We start from the raw sequence: 23,687 nt of genomic DNA, 5'->3' as shown, positions 1-23,687 counted from the left end.
ACTTATTATTTTATACAGTAAAAAAAACAAATTTAAAAGAGGTATTTGCACAAATGCTTTATAGGTCCATGTAGACAGTCACGCAGTGTAGAGCCCAAAGAATATCACTAGGCTCAACCATATGTATTTATGACCAAACCAACTTTTCTAAAGAAAAGAGTTTATTCTTTTAAAGAGTCAGGAAGTAAACATACATTTCCAGTGGGCAACCTTACATGACAATTTGGAACTCAGATATAAGCAACCTCAGCACATGCTGAGCGTATAGCGGGAAACAAAGACTGTGATGACTTCTGCTAACAATCATGGAATCATTAAAAAGCTGAGACAACACAGTGATTCTCCATTCCTTAGAGGTAATGATTATATAATATGGAATTTCTCCTTCTTGAATTCCATATGTACACACACACACACACACACACACACACAATCTGTCAATGTGACAGCCAACAAAACCAAGAGAGACTTACATGTCTTAAGTTATCAGTAAAGTTGAGCATGTTTATCAAGTGTGCATTAGTTCTTTGTATTTCAGGGTTTTGTTTGTTTTGTTTACAAAAAACTATGGAGGTAGAAGGAAAAATTAGGTAGATACTACTGTCTTGGAACCGATAAATATACTTCTCTCCTATGTTAAAAAGAAAGACACCACACTTATTCTAAGAGGCAAGCAAACCAACTTGTGCCTAAGTGTCTTTTGTTAGGAGATTCTTTGATGTATATTTTGATAAAAATTACTAAAAATGGCATAAGGTAATGGCTTACAAGAAATAGGTCCTCTTTTTTTTTAATATCTTTCTTGGAGTATAATTGCTTTACAATGGTGTGTTAGTTTCTGCTTTATAACAAAGTGAATCAGTTATACATATGTTCCCATATAAAGTAGGTCCTCTTTAACCAAGACGCTTACCATTTATTTATACAAAAAAAAGCAGTGATTTTACTTATCTTGTGATAAAACTTTGTCCTACTAGAGTTCATACAACTATTTTTAAGCCCCACATCTTTTTAGAAGTGGGGCTTAAAAGGAAATTCCAGTTCATATCCATCAACCCCACATCACTGACCTTCCTTCAGGTTTCCACTTAAAAGCTGCCTGTGTCTAAAAACAAAAGTGTAGAACACAGCTTGGCAGGCTGAATAAAATGGTCCGTGGAGAGCAACGTCACAAAATGCCTTCGTTCCTGAATCCTGGTTATTAAGGTATACGTGCAGCCACTTAACCAAAAGATCGAGGCATGATTTTACAGTACTAGAGAAAAGAAAAATTCAAGTCAACTTCACTTGCTTCATAAAAAACTAGAATGACATAAGAACACACAATTGCCTCTCCTTACAAACTAAGAAAAGTCTGTCCATTGTCTTCTGTATCTATCACCCATGGGCACAGAGGAGAAGCAAAGAAAGGAAGGAAAATGGTAGGCAGGTGGAAAGACAGCCTTCCGGTTACAAGCTCAAGCACATGGACCTCCTAGGAACAACAGGCAGGCCCCTAAGAATGCCTGAAGTCCCAAGAGCTAGAGAACAGTTTCTCCTCATCAACTCAGAAGGGCTTCTCCGATGGCCTCCCAGCCCTCTTGGGGGAATATGGCCAAAGAGCAGGGCATGTTTACCCACATCTTACAAGAGAAAGACAGTCCAGTTGACCTCACCATTCCCTAAGGGGTTCTGATGAAATCCCATAGTCAACAATTTAGGACAGAACAGCCAGATAGCTTTTAGCTATCAGGAAAGGGTTTTTAAATAGCATCCTTGTCCAAAGGTATCTTCATGGATAACTAGAAGAAACAGGCCCAGAGCTGGCCTCCTAAATAGATTTATTACCTTTAAAAGGATATTTTTCTTCAGCTTTAACAGATACAATTGATTCGGAATGCAAATGAAAAATGACAAACCTATAAAAAGAATCAAAACAGTATACAACACTGTACACCATCCATGAAGACAAATGGATCTTCATATTCAAGTGCAACCATACAGAACAGATTACAAAAGCTTTTCGTGTGAGGTTTTACATTTTGAAAAGGAGACATTTTATTCTGAAATTGCCTCTCAGAAATATAAACTTCTTGAATAGAGTGGGAGAACAGATTTTGTCACTGTTTTTCACTGACAAACCAAAAAAATAAGGCAGATATTTCTCTGACTTGAGACAATACTATACTTTTTAAAGGATGATATGAAAAGCACTTAGAAAATTAGGTTACTTACATAAGAGGAACAAATTTAGCTCTTGCCAAAAAGCTTCCAATATAATTTGCAGCAGCTTGCCTGATGATAGCAGGATTATTTGGATCCTGCAATTTTTTCCACAGATGTTCCAAAAATGCTTCTGCAAATCCCTATAAAAAGAGAAGGTGTTGGTCTCATCTTTTTTTAACACTTAAGATATTCTGGTGATCAGAATCCTAAGATTTTTAACTCACCAATATGGTAAAGTTCTAGTATCTCAGTTATACTGCTAGATAAATAATGAATACGTTATTATGGTTCTTATTTTTAAAACATCTTGAGATAATACTATTAAAAACAAAAGGTGTTCCACAGCATTAAATAATTCAATGGATCCCAAAACTAGCTGAGCATCAAAATCAACCCTATAGGGGCTTCCCTGGTGGAGCAGGAGTTAAGAATCCACCTGCCAATGCAGGGGACACAGGTTCGAGCCCTGGTCCAAGAAGATCCCACATGCCACAGAGCAACTAAGCCTGTACGCCACAACTACTGAGCCTGAGCTCTAGAGCTCGCGAGTTACAACTACTGAGCCTGTGTGCCACAACTACTGAAACCTGCACGCCTAGAGCCTGTACTCTGCAACAAGAGAAGCCATCGCAATCAGAAGCCCATGCACCGCAACAAAGAGTAGCCCCCGCTCACTGCAACTAGAGAAAGCCCATGCCCAGCAACCAAGACCCAACACAGCCAAAAAAAAAAAATCAAGCCTACAGTTTCAGGGCTTTGGAACCCTACAAATTTGTGACAGGGCTTTGGGATCCACCAGAACTCTGTTGGCTCTGTTAGGAAATTCTCTGGTGGTCCAGTAGTTAGGATTCGGTGCTATCACTGCCAGGGCCCAGGTTCTAGCCCTGGTCAGGGAGCTAAGATCCCAAAAGCTAAGTGGCGCAGCCAAAAAAAACACAAATAAATAAAGCTATGTAAATGATTCTGATATTTAGCCATAATTGGAAACCAATGATTAACCACGCTCACATGGGAACCCCTTCTGCAGTACCTTTCAGGCTGCACATATCAAACTTAACCAGAAATAGAGACTAAAGTATAGTCGGTGGGACTTCCCAAGTGGTCCAGTGGGTAAGACCCTGAACTCCCAATGCAGGCGGCCCGAGTTTGATCCCTGGTCAGGGAACCAGATCCCACACACACGCCCCAAATATGAGACCACATGCCGCAACTAAAGGATCCTGCATGCTGCACCGAAGACCTGGTGCAGCCAAAATAAATAAATAAATATTTTAAAATAAATAAATATAGTTGGCATTTGACTAATTATGCTAATTGTAGGAAAAAAAAAGACCAATTTGCTTCTTTTCAACAAAGGATGCAACCTCCAACTTCTCCCAAATAGCTCTTTTCAAAAGCCACTAACACATGCTTTGGGGCAGATTGAGTTTAACCTTTCTATCCATGACCAATACTCTCCTGGACTATTCTAGGAAGCTACAAAATAGTTGCAAAGAAGAGTCCTGTGTTCTTTTGTTTTGCTTTGTTCTCAAAATAGAAAAACAAAATCTAAAGTTTTTAAATCCTAGATTAAAAATTTAGTTTGGGCTAGTTAAGATCAACTGAAAGAGAATAAAGAAAATAAACAGTTAAATATCCCTTACGAGATTTTAATAAAAGCTTGAATTAAAGGGAAGGGCACCACCTAGTGGACCAAATGCAGGATGACATTTTCAGAGCACTCAGCTTAAGCTGACAGGCAGCAGCAATGCCCTCTGCTCTTTCCACGGGTTGAAAAAGGGCTTGTTATTTCATCAGGGGCACTAAGTAAAATGAGCTCAAGACAAAGAAATACCTCATGGTCTCTATTCCACACCTCCCTCCACCCCCCACTTTTTAAGGGGAAATTCTGGGAAAGAAGAAAATAAGCTACAATAATGTGAATGACATACTCACCAATTTAAAGCTACAGAGGTAAAACATGAAAAACTGCACATGGCAAGAGGCATGGGTGGGCAACAGGAGTTTGTCAAAGATGGTTATGAGATCTCGATATAAATCCTTTGTTTTGTTGTTATCAAGCTTACCTACGAAGAAAATTTGGCATTTCAGTTTTATAAAGACATTATTTTCAAGCTACCAGTTTCATTTACCAAATTTGTAAAAAGCAAACAACACCATTAAGACATACATCATCTATTAAGCTACGGGGGGTGGGGGGGTGGGGGGAATGCCATCTTTATTTTGTACAGAGTTCCCTTTTTAATTACAATAACCCAGCACTAGCAAGGAAGCAGGCTCTCATCTCATACACACTACTGTGATGCCACACATTGTAAAACTGCCATTTAGAAGCAGAAGCCCTCTGATCCAGTAATTCTACTGCTAGAAATTTATCACAAGCAAATAATTGACAATATATACACAAGGATGTTCATTATACTGTTATTTATAATGGCAAAAAAAGCAGGGGGAGAAAAAAAATAAGAAACCAGTTAAATCCATATAACTATTTTAGAAGAACAGTGAATGGTATGAGAAAATGTTCACAAGAGGTGAAAAGGGAAGATTATAAAATACTACATATAGTGTGATCCCCAAATTCACTGAGAAAAACACATATACCCATACAAACAGAAAAGAAAAAAAAATGCTAATAACGGTTCTCCAAATAGTAAGAATGTGGCTGTATAAACTTTGTAAATCCTTTACTGTATTCTCCAAATTTTCTCTAATCAATATGTATTATTTTTATAACAGCAAAAAAGTTAGAGTAGTAACATATTAATTCAGATTCAAGTCCTAATAATAGGACTGAATGGCAGTCCTATTATCAGGCAAAGCCTCTAGACTAAAAATTCTGTAAGGGCAAGAAGCATATCAATTTGTTCACTACAGTACCAACACCTGGCAAAACCAAAGTACCCAGACTCTCTAAATTCAATACGGAACACCAAGTACCATGTATCAACGTCTACTATACCATTTCTTAAATGTCTTGAACTTGAGGTCTGCCTAAAACTGTCCAAACTCCATATATAAGCTTTCAATACAGTAATCGGTGAAAATATCATCAAGGGCTCTGAAGACAAACATAACTAAGCCTGAATCCCAGTCCCACTATTCTCAAGCTATGTCATGTTGGCAAGTAACAATCTCTCTAAACCTTCTCTTCCTCATACTCAAAACAGTGATTTTTTGACAGGATTTCTATCAGTACTAAAGTATGAAAAATACCCAGCACAGTGCATTGTAGGTGTTCAACAAAGCAGCGGTTACTGTGACTACTACAGGTTGTTACCATCTACATAGCAGACATCCTTAATGTAGGACAAAAGTAAAGACAGCAGGATGTCCAGGCGTTCAGCTACAGGATGGACCATCTGATCAAGCATTCCTGGATCGGCCTTTGTTTCACGGTCAGTTTCTTCATCTTCGTCCTTTGAAAGTAAAGTAAAAACTAACATGAAATGCCTCAGTAAAAGTAGTTTAGTGAGAAAATTCTGAGGTAATCGTTTCCTTTAAAAGATAAAAGAAAATGCACAAAGACCTTTCCAGGCAGGGGCTCTCAACCAGAGGTGTGTCAGAACCACCCGTGGAATTCAAAATGAAAGCACAGATTCAGCCTCTTATTCTCATTTAGACACCCATTTACAGTGTGGCCATGCAAACATCACAGATTTCCCCCAGCTCCTGGCACCCACTGTTGGTGCCAGGTTTCCTTTCCCAGGACAGGGTGCCCATCCCTGAGCTGCTATGAGTATTGGCTGCTGACAGCTCACAGCTGCCCCCCTTCTCCAGAGAAATGCCTTTGCTGCTCCCATTCCTTCCCCATCAGAACTGACTGACCTGAGGTCACAGGAGGCCATCTCTCTGGTCTCAAAGTAGGACTAACTCTATCCTGCAACTCACGCTCCAGAGCTTCTGCGGGGGATCAGGCTGGAGCTGCTTTCCAACTGAGACCGAACTCTCACTTAGTTCCTTCCCCTGCCTTTTCCAGCTTCCTCACACCCTTTGTCCCAAGGGCACCTGAATCCCCATCTCAGGCTTTCCTCCCGGTGAACCCAACTGAAGACACTGCCCCAGGTAGAGAAGCACTGCATTAAGGTATACAGTTTGTAAAACACAGAAGTTACATTGGTATGCTTTTCCATTTATCACTCTTTCACAAACAATATGTGGTTTACAAAGAACAAACAGAAGAATAAAAATGAAACATACTTCACAAAACCCAAATTCAAAGCCTTGGAAATAAGCTCTACTAGTCAATAAGCAACAAAAAAGCAAACTACTCATTTAAAAAATCATTTTCAAGTTTGCTGAACTACTGTTTTAATTCAAAGCCTTGAAAAAGGTGAGAAGCCATTAGCTGTTTCTTCCCACCCCCTGGGACTGTGAACTGCGTATGTCTGATTTCATTAATAAATGCTGACCATATTAAAGAGCCCTTCTGTGGCATCTGTTCCACTACTAGTCTGAGTTGCTGTTTCCTCAGCATCTTCAATATCCTGCCGGGATGCATTCACCTACATTACAACAAAGAAAAAAAAAAAGAATAAAAGCACTTAAAATATAACTACATTATTCAGGGACTTGAAATTCATCTGATACACATGCTTTAAAGATGTCCATATTAGCACCCTATATAGCACTGTAACTCAATAAATAATCACAATGCAAACCTATAAATGGGTCTGGGTCATGGAGAAATTTACAAGATTATAAATTAAGCTCCCTGTACTACATATGTACATAAAATTAATATGAACTGTGCTATGTTGGTCTAAAACAGATAGCTTCAACAGACTCAACGTTTGTCCAACTCTAACTATGCACAAGACACACGCATGGTGTATAAGAAGCATATCATCAATCAACTGAGGAGAAAATTATTAAATGCAATCAATTTGAATTAATGAATATTTATTTGGCTATATAACCCTTCAGATATCTTGTTTAACATACCACTCAAATCATGCCTTTTCAACTGTCTATAAATGACCTTCTTCCTAAGTATACTCTAAAATGTTCCATAAGCATATATTTATGCAGTTGACCAGAGGTTTAACTCCAAGTGAGCAATGTGCCAGCCCACCCAACCTCCAGCCCTTCCTAGACCTCCTACAGAATCAATGTTCTTCCCATCAACTCCTATTTCCTTAGTCCACAAACCTCAAGTCTCCCCAACCCTGAAATATGTCTCTCACCCCGCCTCATCCCCCCTTTACACCACAAACTCTCACCAGGTCTCTAGCAGCCCCACTTCCTAACCATCCATGCTCTCTCCAGCAATAGACTACAACCTAAACACCAAACCCAAGGACTTTGCTTTTCTCATCCTCCTTAAAAAGCTCAGCAATAGGGGACTTCCCTGGTGGTCCAATGGTAAAGAATCCACCTTCCAATGCAGGGGACGTGGGTTCGATCCCTGGTCAGGGAACTAAGATCTCACATGCCACGGGGCAACTGAGCCTGGGCACCACAGCTAGAGAACCTGCATTCTGCAAACTACAGAGCCCACGCACTCTGGAACTGTGCGCCACAACTATATAGAGAACACCCGTACATCCCTAGAGAGAGAAAACCCGCACACCACAACTAGAGAGAAGTCCATGCGTCGCAACAAAAGATACCGCATGCCACAACAAAGGTCCCGCATGCTGCCAACTAAGACGCGACGTAGGCAAAAATAAATAAATAAATAATGATAAATAAATAAATAAAATAATTTTTTAAAAAGTCTCATGCTGCCTACTAAAGCCTTCCTCCCTCCAGATCCTCCCTGGGTATCCAGACTCTTGATTTTCCTCTCATTTCCGATCTCACTTCCTCTCTCCTGTTGGCCTCATTCTCAGTCCCCTACCTGCAGCTAAAACTGCTTGGTGAATATTCTCCATCTAGCTCCCCAGCTGCACCTCAATCCATACAAAATGGAACTCATCATCCTGCAACTTCCTCCTAACGTTTCTTATTACTGTTACCGCAACACCAAACTTTCATTCCACAGGGAGCTACCTTTGAAGGGTTCCTTTCCCTTACCTTCTACTCCCCTACTTCCAATACAGTCTCAAGGACCTTTCCTCGCCATGTCACCAGAATCCATCACTTTCTCATTCCCACTGCAGCTTATTGCAAGCCTCTTTAAAAAAAGTATAAAGAATCCCCAAATAACTTCCTTAGGTATGCATTTCCAACCTCTTCTGACTACATCAGGTTTTCTAGCTCATAACGCATGTGTTCCATTCACAGCATTTACCACTGTACTTTTCCATTTACGTGACTATTTAATTAATGCCTTGTTCCCCAACCATGAGAAATGGGACTGTCTATAAACATCAGCACATCAATGCTCATAGAAATGTTCAAGAAATGTTCAAAGAAATGAATCAAAGGTGGAACTGTGGATTTTTTTCCATTGTTGCTACTACTGTTTCAAATATTATGATAATAACAAATACTATAACACTATTTAATAAATAAAAATCAAAGAGAAAAACAGATTACCCAATACTTACGTCCAACTTGAGCAGCTTTTCAATAACAAGCTCCAGAATTTCATGTCTCAAGGTCGGAAAATACACACTAATCCTTAGTAAGTTATGAACATAACACTCCTAAAACATAAAAAGATGAACATTTCAACAGAGAATAAATGTTTCATAATTATGCAAGCAAAACTACACAATCTTTAGTTTCAACTATTCAAATAGAAAAGACTATCAAGCAACATAGAAACAACACTATTTATATACACAATACTAGTATAATTTAATTACCCCCAGTAAATTAAGTTTGTGATTTGTATACTTCTACAGTGTTTTTAAAGCAGGTTTGTTGAGATATAATTCATATAAAATTCACCTATTTATAAAGTATACAATTCAATAGTTTTTAGTATATTCACAGAGTTGTGTAACCATCACCATAATCAATTTTAGAACATTTTCATCACCCTAAAAAAAAAACTTTGTATCTTCTAATAATGTACCTCCTCTCAGCCCTAGGTAACCACTGGTCTACTTTCTTTCTCCATGAATTTGCCTAGTATAGACATTCCATATAAGTGGAATCTTACAACATGTGGTGTTTTAGCATAATGTTTTCAAGGTCCATTCATGTTGTAGCAAGTAAACTACTCTTTTTTTATTGCTGAATAATATTCCAATGTATAGACATAGCACATTCTGTTTATTCATAAGCTGCTAAACATTTGGTTTCCATATTTTAGCTACTATGAATAATGCTGCCTTGAACATTCATGTAAAAGTTTTCAGGTGGACATATATTTTTACTTCTCTTGGGTATATACTTAGCAGCGGAAATGCTAGGTCATATGGCAATTCTACATTTAACCTTTTGAGGAACTGTAAGACTGTTTTCCAAAGTAGCTGCACCATTTACCATTTTACATTCCCACCAGCAGGGTAGGGGGGTTCTGGTTTCTCCACATCCTTGCCAACATGTGCTATTATCTATCTTTTTGAGTACAGCCATCCTAGTTGGTAAGAAACAATATCTCATGGTTTTGACTTGCATTTCCCTCATGGCTAATGATGTTGTTTCTCATGTGCTCATTAGCCATTTGTATGACTATTTTGGAGAAACACCTATTCAGACCCTTTGTCCATTTTTAAATTGGGTTATATGACTTTTCATTATTGAGTCAGTAAGAGTTATTTATATACTCTAGATACAAGGCCTTTATCTGATACATGATTTGCAAGTATTTCCCCATTTTAAGTCGTCTTTTCATTTTCTTAAAGGTGTCCTATGAAGCACAACAGTTTTTAATTTTGATGAAATCCAATTTAACTACTTCTACGGCTGCTTGTGGTATATCTAGAAATGGTTGTCTAATCCAAGGTCACAAATATTTTCATCTATTTTCTAAGAGTTTTATCCACTTTGAGTTCAATTTTGTATATGGTGTATTAAGTCCTATTTCATTCTTTGCATGTGAACATACTCTTGTCCCAGAACCAACTGTTGAAAAGACTATTCTTTTCCCCACTGTCCTGTACAACAAGTTTTTATACATTAATCTTATATTCTGTGACTATACTGAACTCATTTATTACTTCTACTGTTTTTGTGGATTCCTTAGGATTTTTCTATATGTAAGATAATGTCATCTGCAAATAGAGATAGTTTTACTTCTTCCTTTCCAATCTGGATACCTTTTTCTTTTTGTTGCTTAACTCACCTGGCTAGAACCTCTAGAATAATACTGACCAGAAATGGCAAAAATGGACATCCTTGTTTTGTTCCTTATCTTAGCGGAAAGGCTTCAGTCTTTCACTATTGAGTATAAAGTTAGCTGTGAATTTTTCATAGATGCCTTTTATCAGGTTGATAAAGTTCCCTTCTATTTTTGTCATAAAAGGGTTTTGGTGTTTTTCCATCCATTGAGATGACCATGTGGTATTTATCATTTATTCTGATACAGTATACTAATTGGTTTTGAGGTATTAAATCAACCTTGCATTCCTAGGATAAATTTCATTTGATAATGGTGCATAATTCCTTTCATATGTTGTTAGGTTCAATTTTCTAGTATTTTGTTGAGAATTTTTGCAACTATATTCATAAGAGATACAGAATTTGTAATACTCCACTTGAAGCATACCATCACAAATAGCAGCAAAAGTTATTAACTCCTTATTTAATACCTGTAATACATTATTTAGGAAAAAATAATCTATGCTTAAAAGGGAACCACTATTGAAAGTTAGGCAGATGATCTAAATATTACACAAAAAACTTAAGACTTCATCTATAGAAGGCTCTGCCTTCATGTTTAAATAAAGCATGTTTATAATTGGTATTAAATGAACTATTATCTTCTAGTAATTCCCATCTGTGTAAGCATTAAGCCTATTTAGATATTTCTGAAATGGACTCTGCCTTTGACTTGCACGTAGGAATAAGAGAAAAGGCACTGAGAACCCTCAGTCAGTCGCTTGCTAAGAAAGGAATCTGAGTCAAATTCTTAGCCTTGAGTTTAAAATTCAGCAGACAAAACAACTTTTAAGAAAAAGACCTAAACTCAGCTAAAACTACATAACAAAAAACTACATACTTTTCCATTAGTTTCCCCCATGAAAAGATTTCTTACCAATGTTCTCTCTGATTTTCGAACAAACGGAAATTTTTCCACCAGTATCGGCATAAGAAACCATGGTGTTCTATTTTAAAAAGAAAAAACATGCAACCAATCCATGTTAACTGGACTTTCTTGGAAGGCTAACATTTCCATTCTAAGAGCAAATATAGATACAGGAGGCAAACAGTAACTCCTACTTCAAGCAATTGGAACTGAAAATAAATGCATGGCTTCACAGAAAATCGGTAACAACTTGGGGAAAAATAAGCTTCTATTAAGTTTGATATCAACAGCAAATTAAAGGGGGGATCCTTTTTTCCACAAAAGTTTAATGAAGAGCTTCAGTTTAAAATCACTGCACATATATATTATTTTAAAAAGGAGAAAAAATTATCAACTTGGACTTTTTAAAGTTAGCTTATTTGCTAAACTTACTGGGGGAATTTGAAGTTCACCCCTCCAAAAGAAACCTACACACCTTAAAAGATTTTCTTAGAACTAATTTTTATTCATATGGCATGGCACAAACGCAGGGGCTTCTCACTGAAAAGTTTTGGATATCGTGTCTGTTGAAGATAAAAGCAAAATTCTAACCACCATAAAAAGCTGGAGGGGAGAATTTGCATACAAGTTTTGAAAAATAGTTAAAGACAATGAATAGAGAACTGAAATGCTATTTTTTATAGAATGTGATCTGATATCAACAGGATACAAAATATATGCAGCATATAACTTCAGTTTTGATGCTATGAACATTTTACAATTTTCTACTAACCAATCATAATTTTCTTGAGACTTAAACACCACAATTCAAAATAAGTAAACAAAGTATACTCACGATGGGACATATCTTGCTATTATTTGTAAGGCTCTGTGACATGTGTCAAAATTTGCAGGAAGATCTACAAGGTGAAAAGGGAGAGTATGGGCATGAAGATAAAACTGAAAACTGAACAATTATCTACCTAAGTCTAAAAATGCCTGCTAACCAAAACTGAATCATGTGTCAGCAAAATAATAACTTCAAGAGTTTTCTCCATGACCAACTATCAACGAAGACTATGAATAATGCCATTAAGGGCAACTGATTGCACATTAACATTAAATATAACAAAACGACTCCATCTAAGGTTGCCTTTTGTTGCAGTCTACATATTAGGTTAAGTCCTGGAGGTGCCAGGATACTTTAGCATTCAGCATGCATTCACTAAGACACAGGAGGCAATTTTGGCTTTAATCCTCTTTATACTTACTATCATCTTCGTCATCAGAATCTGAAACATCTATGTCACCTTCCTTAGTGACCACTCGGGCTTTTGAAGAAAAAAGGAAATATGTTATTCTTCTAATATTGATCTAAACAATCAACAGCTACATAAAAAAGCGATTTTTCCATTGTCCAAACTTAATACAATAAAATTTACAATGCGGGCAGGAGGTTTAAGTAGCTAAAAATCCCTGAGTTCCAAGACTTCGTCAGAAGCTCACTAAAGCAAATTACAATCCATAAAAATCATAGCAACAAATGAATCTAGATACTTCCACAGAGGTCATTATAGGGGACAGACATGTACCAGAACTGCTGCCAATAAGCATCCTGGAATCTTCCATGGTGGCATAATCTCCAAAATATAGTGGGAAGGTAACTTTTTTTTTTTTTTTTTTATGCGTTACGCGGGCCTCTCACTGTTGTGGCCTCTCCCGTTGCGGAGGACAGGCTCCGGACGCGCAGGCTCAGCGGCCATGGCTCACGGGCCCAGCCGCTCCGCGGCATGTGGGATCTTCCCAGACCGGGGCACGAACCCGTGTCCCCTGCATCGGCAGGCGGACTCTCAACCACTGCGCCACCAGGGAAGCCCGGAAGGTAACTTTTTAATAGAGATATTTAAAAAAATAAAAATAAAAACAAGCAAAGAGCAGCCACTTACGAGGTACAAAATGAGAAGCAATCATGCTGAGACATGGTCTAAGGAAGACAGTCTGTGCTGATACAAGATTACCAAGGAAAGCTAAATACTCCTCCACCACTGTCTGACTTCTATTTAACCACCGCAACCTCTAGAGGTGGGAGAGAAAGAAAGACAAAAGGAACATTTTACTGATACAATATATACTATTTTCGAAGTACTGAATTACATATAATAGTTGATGAAATAAATGGCGAACTTACCAACAGAATATTAATAAGCTGCTCAAAGTCTTTTGTCAAGTACATGATGGAGGAACGGAATTCCAGCAGCCAGTTAATGATCTGGTCATCCTTAAGTTAAACAAAAGTACGTTCAAAATCACAAATTCTCTCAAATAACAGAGAAATGATAGCTATCTGGCATTGATCATCTATCAACAATATTTAGGGACTTTCCTGGTTGTCCAGTAGTTAAGACTTTACCTTACGATGCAGGGCGTGTGGGTTCGGGTTCGATCCCTAGTCAGGGAGCTAAGATCCCACATTGCTCGTGGCCAAAAAACCAAAACATGAAACAGAAGCAACATTGTAACAAATTCAATAAAGACTTAAAGAAAAAACCGTCCACATCAAAAAAAAAAGAAAATTTAAATTGAGGGAAAAAAATGTCACAAACTTGGACTTAAGCCAAAGTTGGGGTGAAAACTTCTTAGTTTGTATCAAAATGGAAAAAGATGTTACAATAAATTTTCCTTTTTTTAAAAGTAATATAATAACTGATATACAGGAAAAAGAATCAAATGCAATACTTAATTCTAATCACTTTTGTTTGCCCTAGAAAAGTGAGAACACCTCAAATGCTGACACCTGGGACTTCTTTAAACTAAAGAATTGTAACAGATTTAAATATTCTAAGACCACAAGGACCAACAAGTACCTCTACTTCCTCTATACTCATGCTGACCTGCAAGCATGTTGACAACATTCATCTAAGCTGATTAACTAGACTCATCAATAAATGTAACTTTTTCTTAACCCAACCTTCAAATGGGTTTAAACGAATTAAAATGTGTTCTATATAAATGATGGTTCCACTACTCCATTAAATATTTTTCAGACAATAAAATTACTATTCATAATACTTTTAGTGACATGGGAAAACCTAAATAGCAATACAAAAAAGCCATGTAGAGAATAAGATATCAGTTATATTTAATAAAGATACTGTTTGTATTCATGCATATATACAGCATACACAAGAAAAAAATTAAAGCCCCTAATTTTGGGGAATTCCATGGTGGTCCAGTGGCTTTCACTGCTGAGGGTGCGGATTCAATCCCTGGTTGGGGAACTAAGACCCTGCAAGCTGGGCAGCACAGCCAAAAAAGAAAAAAAAAAAGGCCCTAATTTTTTAAAGAAAATGGTTAATGCTGACTAAGACTCAGTAGGGGAAAGAGACATATGGTGTTGTACCTTTAGCAACAGACTACAAACAGACAGTGTTGAACCTGCAGTGATAAACTATTAGCAGACAGGGCTGGACCTACAGCAACAGACTACTTATAGGGGGTGTCATTTAGTGAGAACACACCATGTGCCAGGCACGGTGCTCAACACCGTACGTATATACCTTTTCCGAATCCTAACAATGCTGCAAATGGATTACTGTTATTCCCATTTTACAGTTGAGGCAACTGAGCCTAAGAAAGATTAATAAGCAGTTTGCCCAACCAAACCAGTAAAAAACTAGGTTCAAACCTGACCGCCTACAGGAATAAAGACACAGACGTAGAGAATGGACTTGAGGACACAGGGAGGGGGAAAGGGTAAGCTGGGACGAAGTGAGAGAGTGGCATGGACATATATACACTATCAAATATAAAACAGATAGCTAGTGGGAAGCAGCCGTATAGCACAAGGAGATCAGTTCAGTGCTTTGTGATCACCTAGAGAGGTGGGATAGGGAGGATGGGAGGGAGACGCAAGAAGGAGGAGATATGGGGATGTATGTATATGTATAGATGATTCACTTTGTTATAAAGCAGAAACTAACACACCATTGTAAAGCAATTATACTCCAATAGGATGTTTAAAAAAAAAAAAACCTGTCCGCCTAGATCAACGTTCTGCCCACTTTCCCACAATGCCTTGCCCCACATGAAGAAGCTCCCCACGTTTCCCCCACCGGTTCACCAGTGAGTGCTTCCTATGCATTATCTATGTGACAAACCTCAATGACACTGACTATTTACTGATGAACCCTAAGTAACCTGGTAATAAAATAAAGTAAGTCGCAACTCATTTGCACTACAGTAACTTCATAATGTCCACAGTCATTAAGGATAACAAGGCCTGAAACAGAGAAGACAAGCTAAGTTACACATAAATAAAAATAAGTTGGCTCTATCCTGTCACTTTTCCACTAAAACAAGTACAACAAAATTATAAGGACAACATTTAAACTGCTCCACTTTTTAAAGTAAACCAGTCAGAGACTTTGGTGCTTTAGTACTGAACTATTATTAGAAACAAATTATTTTAACACTCCTCTGAACTAATGTGGACACAAATGATGTGATTCTTGGTCTGTCAAAATCCCAAGGAGATGCGCTGATATAAAATACAGCCGAACACAAAGAATGTGGTTCTTCGTACCTGTGGAAGAATGCACAGGTCTTTAAAGAAAGCTCTAAAGAAGTGATGCTTCCATTGTCTTTAAACAGAGTGAGTATTTTTGGGGGCTCTATACTTTACAGAGGTAAAAGCATGTCTTCAGAAAACCAAAAGTAGTTCAGTATGGCTGGACTATATCGTGAGCAAGCAAGCCAACAGATAAATCTGGGGAGCAAAGAGGGGCCAGACAAATCAGTGAAGTCCTTGTAAGCCAAATTTACAATTAGAAAGATCTGCTGACAGTGTAGGGTATGGACTGAATGAACAACCATGTGCTTAGACAGAACCTGAGAAAGTTCGTTGGTGAAGATGATATTGCAGTTGGATCTCAAAGAGTAGGAGTTTTATAATTACAGTAATAATAATAATAAACACTAATATAAGACTAACTACGTGCAAGGCATTATTCTAAGACTTTAACATATATTAACTCGTTTAATCCTTACAACCGCTCCATGAGATAGGTACTACCACTGGTTCCCATTTTATAGCTGGGGATACTGAGGCACTGAAATGCAGTAACTTGCCTCAGTCACAAAGCCAGTAAGGGAGGGAGGCTATGTAACCAGAGCCCATGCTCAAATAGGTAGCAAACAAAGTAGATACAGAGGACCTCTTACAGCCAGAAAAAAAAAGGCACATGCAAAGCCCTCAAGATGAACAGAAATGGCAAATTTAAGAAATAAAGTATCTAGTGGGACTGAACTCTGAAAATTTGTTGCAGACCATGCTAAGAAGCTGGTCCTTTATTCTTCAGTGGGCATGAAGAAGGGCAATGACATGTTTAGAATGTGCTTTAGAGATGACTTAGGCTGAGACAAAGGTAAGCAATAAATCATTTAAGCACATAAAGAAAGCTGCAGGGGGCTTCCCTGGTGGCGCAGTGGTTGAGAGTCCGCCTGCCGATGCAGGGGACATGGGTTCGTGCCCTGGTCTGGGAAGATCCCACATGCCGCGAAGCGGCTTGGCCCGTGAGCCATGGCCGCTGAGCCTGCGTGTCCGGAGCCTGTGCTCCGCAACGGGAGAGGCCACAACAGTGAGAGGCCCGCGTACCGAAAAAAAAAAAAAAAAAAAAAAAAAAAAGAAAGCTGCAGACGTGGGTTTGGGAGAGAGAGAATGCTAAGTTCAGGGCACTTGTAACACTGTGGGCTGGCAGTTAAGACATCTGTACAGCATTGTAATTCAACTATACTTCGATAAAAAATAAATTAAATTAAATAAAAATTTTAAGATTTAAAAAAAAAAGAAAGAAACAGGTCTGGAGCCCACAAGAGCAATCTGAGCTATAGATGCAAATCTGGAAGTTATAAGGACACAGATAAATTTCAAAGCCATGAGGGCATAAGGAAAACACACAGGACGAATCTGTAAAGTGAGGAAAGGGTTAAGATTGGAAATCCAATCAATGCCAAATTTAAGAACCTGTCAAGAAAATGATTAGAGATAAGTGATAAGAAGAGAGGAAGATCAAAGAAACCGAAGGAAAGGGGTTTTTTGTTTTGTTTTTTCATTTTATTTTATTTTTTGGCCACGCCACGCAGCATGCGGGATCTCAGTTCCCCAACCAGGGATCAAACCTGCACCCTCTGCAGTGGAAGTGCTAAGTCTTAACCACTGGACCGCCAGGGAAGTCTTGAAGGAAAGGTTTTAAGAAATGGGTAGTCAACTGTATAAACTGCTACAAGGAATTACTATGGGGCTTTAAAAAAAAAAAAAAAGTCCACTGAAATCAACACATAAGAAATCACTGGTAACTTCTGTCATAGTAAATACAGCAGTGGACTTAACAGTGGATTTAAACATGCATGAGAAATGAGAAAATGCAGACTGTCAACAGGAACAACAACTAACAATTACAAAGTCCTCTGAGTCAGAGGCTGTTCTAAATGCTTCTTGTATATTAACTCATTGGATCCTCTTAAAACAGCTACATTTAAAGTACTTCTCTCATTTCTCTGGTTTTACAAGGAGGAAAACAGAGGCAAAGAGGTTAAACAACATGCCCAGTATCACACACTGGGAAACAATGGAGTTGGGATTTTAATGCCAGGCAATTTAACTACCACTGCCCACAGTAATAGACTATTCTTTCCAAAACTGGGCAATAAAGGAAGAAAAGGGAAATAACATTTACTGAGTTGTTACTACATGACAGGTATATACCTTGAACCATTTCCAAAAACACTGAAAGAGTAGTAGTTTGAAAGACAAGTCATTTTCTGTTGTTTCTTTGTTTTGTTGTTTTAGAACTGGAGAAATATGAGAGTTGCATGCAGCATAGAAGAAAGGTTCTAAAAAGGAAAAATTAAAGCAGGGTTTCTCAACCTCAGGACTACAGGCATTTGGGGCCAGATCATTCATTGCTGTGAAGGGCTGCCACGTGTATTGTAGGATGTTTAGCAGCATCCCTATCATCCACTCACTAGATGCCAGTAGCACTCTTCCCTTCTCCCAGTTGTGGCAATCAAAAATGTCTCCATGGGCTTCCCTGGTGGCGCAGTGGTTGAGAGTCCACCTGCCGATGCAGGGGACGCGGGTTCATGCCCCGGTCCGGGAGGATCCCACGTGCCGCGGAGCGGCTGGGCCCGTGGGCCATGGCTGCTGGGCCTGCGCGTCCGGAGCCTGTGCTCCACAACGGGAGAGACCACAACAGTGAGAGGCCTGTGTACCGCAAAAAAAAAAAAAAAAAAAGTCTCCAGTTCATCACCAAATTACCTCAGAGGCAAAAGTGCCCCTGGTTGAGAACCATTAAAGAAGGATCATAGAGCAAGCTCTAGAGAATGGAATAGGACCAAAAGTGCAAACCAATGTCTCTACAAAGTGGCAACAACTTTGCTAATAATCAAACACAAAATTAATTACCTTTATCTCTGGATCTGACAGCTGGTTCTTCAACAACTCAAAGTCATTTGTTTCCCCCTTAACAAGAAGGGGGGAAAAGAAGTGAATTTTTCCTTGCTTGGGTTTCCAGTTAAAGACCAACAGCAGGATTTTTAACTTTTACAAAAAGAACATTGTAACATACACATATCAGTTGCGGATTATAAAATCCTGACTACGAAAATTTTAAAACTCATGTTAGTGTAGCTAGGGGGCTTGGAAGTAAGAAAATGACAACAGGCCATTCATATTTAGCTATACTTGTGTACTGACATTTGAATATGATAGTCAATATTCCATGATACTATCCAATCATATATATGGATATAAATGCAGGTTACATATAAAAATAGACAGTAATGCATATTTTCCCACCATTGCTGAGATACAGCAGAATCACTTCTAAACACACAAAAACAAAGCCAAAAAAAAAAAATCCCCAATAACAGAGCTGGTTTATTGTCCCAAAGCAATGCTTTGGTAATTCCTTAAGAAATAAAATGCGGGACTTCCCTGGTGGCGCAGTGGTTAGGCATCCGCCTGCCGATGCAGGGGACACAGGTTCAATCCCTGGCCTGGGAAGATCCCACATGCAGAGGAGCAACTAAGCCACAACATAGTTGTGCGCCACAACTACTGAGCCTGCACTCTAGAGCCTGCGAGCCACAACTACTGAGCCCACGTCCCACAACTACTGAAGCTCGCGCACCTAGAGCCGTGCTCTGCAATGAGAAGCCACCACAATGAGAAGCCCACATACTGCAATGAAGAATAGCCCCCGCTCGCTGCAACTAGAGAAAACCCATGCACAGCAACAAAGACCCGACACAGTCAAAAATAAATAAATAAAATAAATAAATTTATTTAAAAAAAAGAAATAAAATGCTTTGATCTAATGGTTTTTTATTCTACTACTTGCTGAAGATTTTAAAAGACACTAGGTAAATAAAGCACTTGAAGATGTGAAACCTCAGTAAAGGGGTTACTACTCTAATTCTGAACTGACAGCACCGTGCTGTTGTTAAATTTATTTGATTTCAATATTGATATCTAAAATCCATTTTATTTATCTACTGGTTTTTAGTATAACAGCTATAATTGTATTCTGACTAGCAAAATTCAAACCTCAATATATCAATTATATTTCAATAAAGCTGGGAAAAACCCCCACCAACCTCACATTATCACCTCTTACCTTTCTGTACTTCAGCAACACTTCTGTCACAGTTCCACCAAACCGAACAGTTTTTCTTGGGGGAGAATTGAAGAAATCATTTTCTAGTGCAAGCATATCTGAAAGCCTATAGAACCAAGATTATCAAGCCATTAAGTGCATGACAGGGAAAAATAAAAGCTATAACAGCCAATACTTATTAAACCAACATCATTCAGTGGGACTTCTGCTAAAGCCTCCTAATTGACCTCCCTCCTTCCACTTGAGTCCCCCAGCAATCCACTCTTCATTCAGTGATCTAATGATCTTTCAAAAACTTAAGACAGATCATGCTACTCTACTCTCTTGCTTAAATTCTCTAGAGGTTTCCTACTCTTTATCGTCTTCAAGGTCCTACATTAATCTGGCCCCTGCCTACCTCTCTGACCTCACCTCTAACCACTTACCGTACTGCAGCCAGGGTCCTTTCTGTTCTTCAAACCTGCCAAGCAGATTCCCATTTTACTTATTATTCCCTCTGTCAGAAACACTCTCCAGATGTGTACATGGTTGGACACTTGTCTTCATTCAAGTTGAAGCTCAAATGTCAGAGACCTTCCCCATCAGAAATCGAAAGTACCCATCCTCTCCCTCTCCCCTACCATCACACTGTTTTATTTCTTCACAGCAGTTACCGCTATCTGAAATCATCGTTTACTTATCTACTGTCTTTCCCTCCTTAGACTGAAGGTCTGTTGAGACCAGAGACACTGTCTCTTTTGATATACTGTCCCCCATGCCTAACGCCAAAAGTAGGCACTTAAAAAATATATATTATACGGGCTTCCCTGGTGGCGCAGTGGTTTAGAGTCCGCCTGCTGATGCAGGGGACACGGGTTCGTGCCCTGGTCGGGGAAGATCCCACATACCGCGGAGCGGCTGGGCCCGTGAGCCATGGCCGCTGAGCCTGCGCGTCCGGAGCCTGTGCTCCGCGGCGGGAGAGGCCACGGCGGCGAGAGGCCCGCGTACCGGAAAAAAACAAACAAAAAAACCTATATATATATATATATATATATATATATATATATATATATATATAAAATAAATGATATTATGCCAAGTGTTCCGCAAAGTTTGCTTCTTTTAAACAGAGCAGATTAGTGAAAAAACATAGCATCCTGCTAAGGACTCTCAAAGTTAAACCCCGAAGTGTTTTACGGGCGTTAGGAGCTTTAAAAGCTGAGCTAGATATAAACACTGTTAAACAAACGTATGTCAAAACAAATTTTAAAAAACAAACAAGCAAAACGTAAGACGCAATTTTCCGTCAGTGGCAGCATTTGGCTAATAACCCAAATAGCCCAGGGACCTCTTTCCAAAGCTAGTCGAAGAAGCAGGAGGGAAGAGTAAAGGAACAGAATGCAGTACCCAGGCCTGGGATGCTATAAAGGAACCAGTGGGGAGAAAGGAGGGACTATGTAACAGCGAATAGGTTCATTTTTCCATCCCCTCTCCCATTTTTATTACCCATCTAAGGGGCATGGACTCACTCTTGAGGACATGAAGTGACCCTCTTCCCTCTGCTCCCACCCCACTCCGTTAGCTCTGTCCCAGACCCTTCAGCTCCCTAATCCCGGTCCTGGGCTTTGGTCCCAGACGCGCAGAAGGAAGCGTCCTTGGTTCTTACCCGGTCCTCGACGCGCCCAGCGTCTTGACTGCAGCTGCCGAAGCGGCGGCATCTCCGGGCAACCGCGTATGAAGCAACGGTGCCGCCATCTGATCGGACACGCGACGACTACACCTTACGCCGGAAGTCGTGCTCCTTCTAGGACCGCCTCCATCCCGGAAAACGAGTGTGCGAGCGACGGCCTTCAGCCAATCAGGAACCCCACGTGGGGAGAGCTGAGTGACCTCGGCGGGCTAGAGTGCCGCCAAGGCGGTCTCTTCGGCCCCCTGCATCAGGCCCCTCCTTCCGCTTGGAGGACTTTCTCCGCCCAGCGAGGTGCGGCGATGAGGCCACCTCTAGTATTAAGGCTGGAGACGTTTGTAGGATGATTCGGTCCAGCCCTGAGGCTCCAGGAGAAAGGACGAGGACACCGGGAGGTGCTAAGCGGTGGCTGGGTATGGCGAGTATTAACTTTTTGGAGTCAAAGCCTTCCTCAATCAAACTGAAGAACCCGAAGCCCTGTGATTAATCCAAACCCGCAGAGACATAGGTGGGTCGGGGTTTGAACAAGTCAGCTTGACCCAGGAACCCGCTTCTCCGTCCCCACTGCGCTATCCTCGCAGATTAGCTTGGGTAAGCTAATCTTACCCTCCCGGAAGCAGGTTTGACGAAGAGAGTTACCCAGAAATCTCAGAGCTGTGATGATGCTTGGATGAGAAATCAGAGAGTGAGAGAAGACAGTTTCCAAAAGGCATTAGCCCTTAAACTTAAAATTTTAAAGGAGGTACCGAGTCGGCCGACCAAAAAAGCAGGGAAGGGTCTTCCAAGCATAGGGAACAACAGGTGCCAAAGCAGGGTGGGTGGGAAGGAGGCAGAGGGAAAAAGGGTGTGTCCCTCCCCTCAGTTTCTAAGAAGGGAAAATGTTGCAACCTTTGGAAACTGTATAGAACTATATAAAAAGGACGTAAACCAGCTACAGCAACTTGTTGAATATAAAGCACTGTTCTGTTTTTGCAACAGTGTAACTGTCCTTCTGCTGTCTCCATATGGTCTCACCATTTCTTCGCTCACTGCTTTAGAGTTCCTGCGGAATGCTGGGCAGAAATCATTCATGTCCCCAAAACAGAGGAAATTACGCCCTAGCTCACAAAGATGTTCAAGACAGCTGTTTAAGTGGGAATCTTTACCCCTCCACCGCCAGAGCTTAAAAAACAAAACAAAACAATTCTTTGCACTCTCAGCCAGTAGAAGTTTAACTCTGTACTGTCAAGCAATTTGACAATTACTTTATTCTTTCATTTTTAGAAAGTCTGATATGTAAAAAAGAATATATATTAATGTAAGTTATCAAACATAGTAAAGTGAACACCTGTGAATGTACACCCAACTTATGAAACAACCTGTATTATTGATTCTTCCTGTGTGCTCCTTCCATATCCCACCTTTTCCCTGCTTCCTCTCAAGGTAATCACTAACCTGATTTTTTAAAAATCATTTCAACTTTTCTTTATGCAATTACCATATATATTCCCAGACAATATACTGTTTATTTTCACTTGTCTTTCAATGATAAAATTACTTCCATGCAGTATTATGCTGCTGCTTCTTTTCAATCAACATTATGCTTCTAGAATCCATCCCTGTTGTATGTAATTGTGTTTTCCCTGCTTTGTAGTGTTCTATTATATGAACATACCATGATTTATAAATCCATTTTCTTATCTCCAACATTTAGATTTTTTTCTTTCCGCACTCCCTCCCACTGTTATGTACATTGCTATGAATATTCTTATAATAGTCTCCTGATTCACATGTTCAAGAATTTTTCTAGGGTAGAGTTGCTGGCTTGGGGGGTATACAAGACACAGTCAAAGAGCTTTCCATGGGAGTTTACCCATAGAATGGGTAAACAACAAGGTCCTACTTTATAGCACAGGGAACTGTATTCAGTATCCTCTGATAAAACATAATGGAGGGCTTCCCTGGTGGCACAGTGGTTAAGAATCCTTCTGCCAATGCAGGGGACACAGGTTCAAGTCCTGGTTTGGGAAAATCCCACATGATGTGGACCAGCTAAGTCCATGCGCCACAACTACTGATCCTGCGCTCTAGAGCCCCA

The 23,687-nt window shown here is 39.5% G+C and overlaps 1 protein-coding gene across 7 annotated transcripts in view; it reads right to left on the bottom strand.

The window, feature by feature from the left end:
• RRN3 (RRN3 homolog, RNA polymerase I transcription factor) overlaps positions 1-21,734 on the bottom strand; it is a 28,662-nt gene extending 6,928 nt beyond the window's left edge. For 2 of the 7 annotated variants that reach the window (XR_004345908.1, XM_032606274.1), the window contains exons 1-14: positions 21,590-21,692; positions 19,945-20,050; positions 18,732-18,788; positions 13,458-13,547; positions 13,216-13,345; positions 12,541-12,600; positions 12,126-12,189; positions 11,300-11,369; positions 8,700-8,798; positions 6,618-6,710; positions 5,486-5,624; positions 4,141-4,271; positions 2,215-2,345; positions 1,071-1,255 (exon numbers count right to left, since the gene is read on the bottom strand). Coding sequence is in view for 6 of the 7 variants with exons in the window: in XM_032606274.1 (XP_032462165.1) it covers positions 1,071-1,255; positions 2,215-2,345; positions 4,141-4,271; positions 5,486-5,624; positions 6,618-6,710; positions 8,700-8,798; positions 11,300-11,369; positions 12,126-12,189; positions 12,541-12,600; positions 13,216-13,345; positions 13,458-13,547; positions 18,732-18,788; positions 19,945-20,050; positions 21,590-21,678 (1,444 nt within the window). In the remaining variant the exon portion in view is untranslated. Of the gene's footprint in view, positions 1-1,070; positions 1,256-2,214; positions 2,346-4,140; positions 4,272-5,485; positions 5,625-6,617; positions 6,711-8,699; positions 8,799-11,299; positions 11,370-12,125; positions 12,190-12,540; positions 12,601-13,215; positions 13,346-13,457; positions 13,548-18,731; positions 18,789-19,944; positions 20,051-21,589 lie in introns of all 7 variants that reach the window. The other 5 variants (XM_032606271.1, XM_032606269.1, XM_032606275.1 and 2 more) reach the window with 5 other exon arrangements.
• Between the last annotated feature and the right edge of the window lie 1,953 nt (positions 21,735-23,687).

The sequence above is a fragment of the Phocoena sinus genome, chromosome 15 (assembly GCF_008692025.1).
Source record: "Phocoena sinus isolate mPhoSin1 chromosome 15, mPhoSin1.pri, whole genome shotgun sequence".
In the NCBI taxonomy this organism is placed as follows: domain Eukaryota; kingdom Metazoa; phylum Chordata; class Mammalia; order Artiodactyla; family Phocoenidae; genus Phocoena; species Phocoena sinus.
Note: the sequence above shows the minus strand (reverse complement) of the source record. Positions and strands in the feature narration are given on the sequence as shown.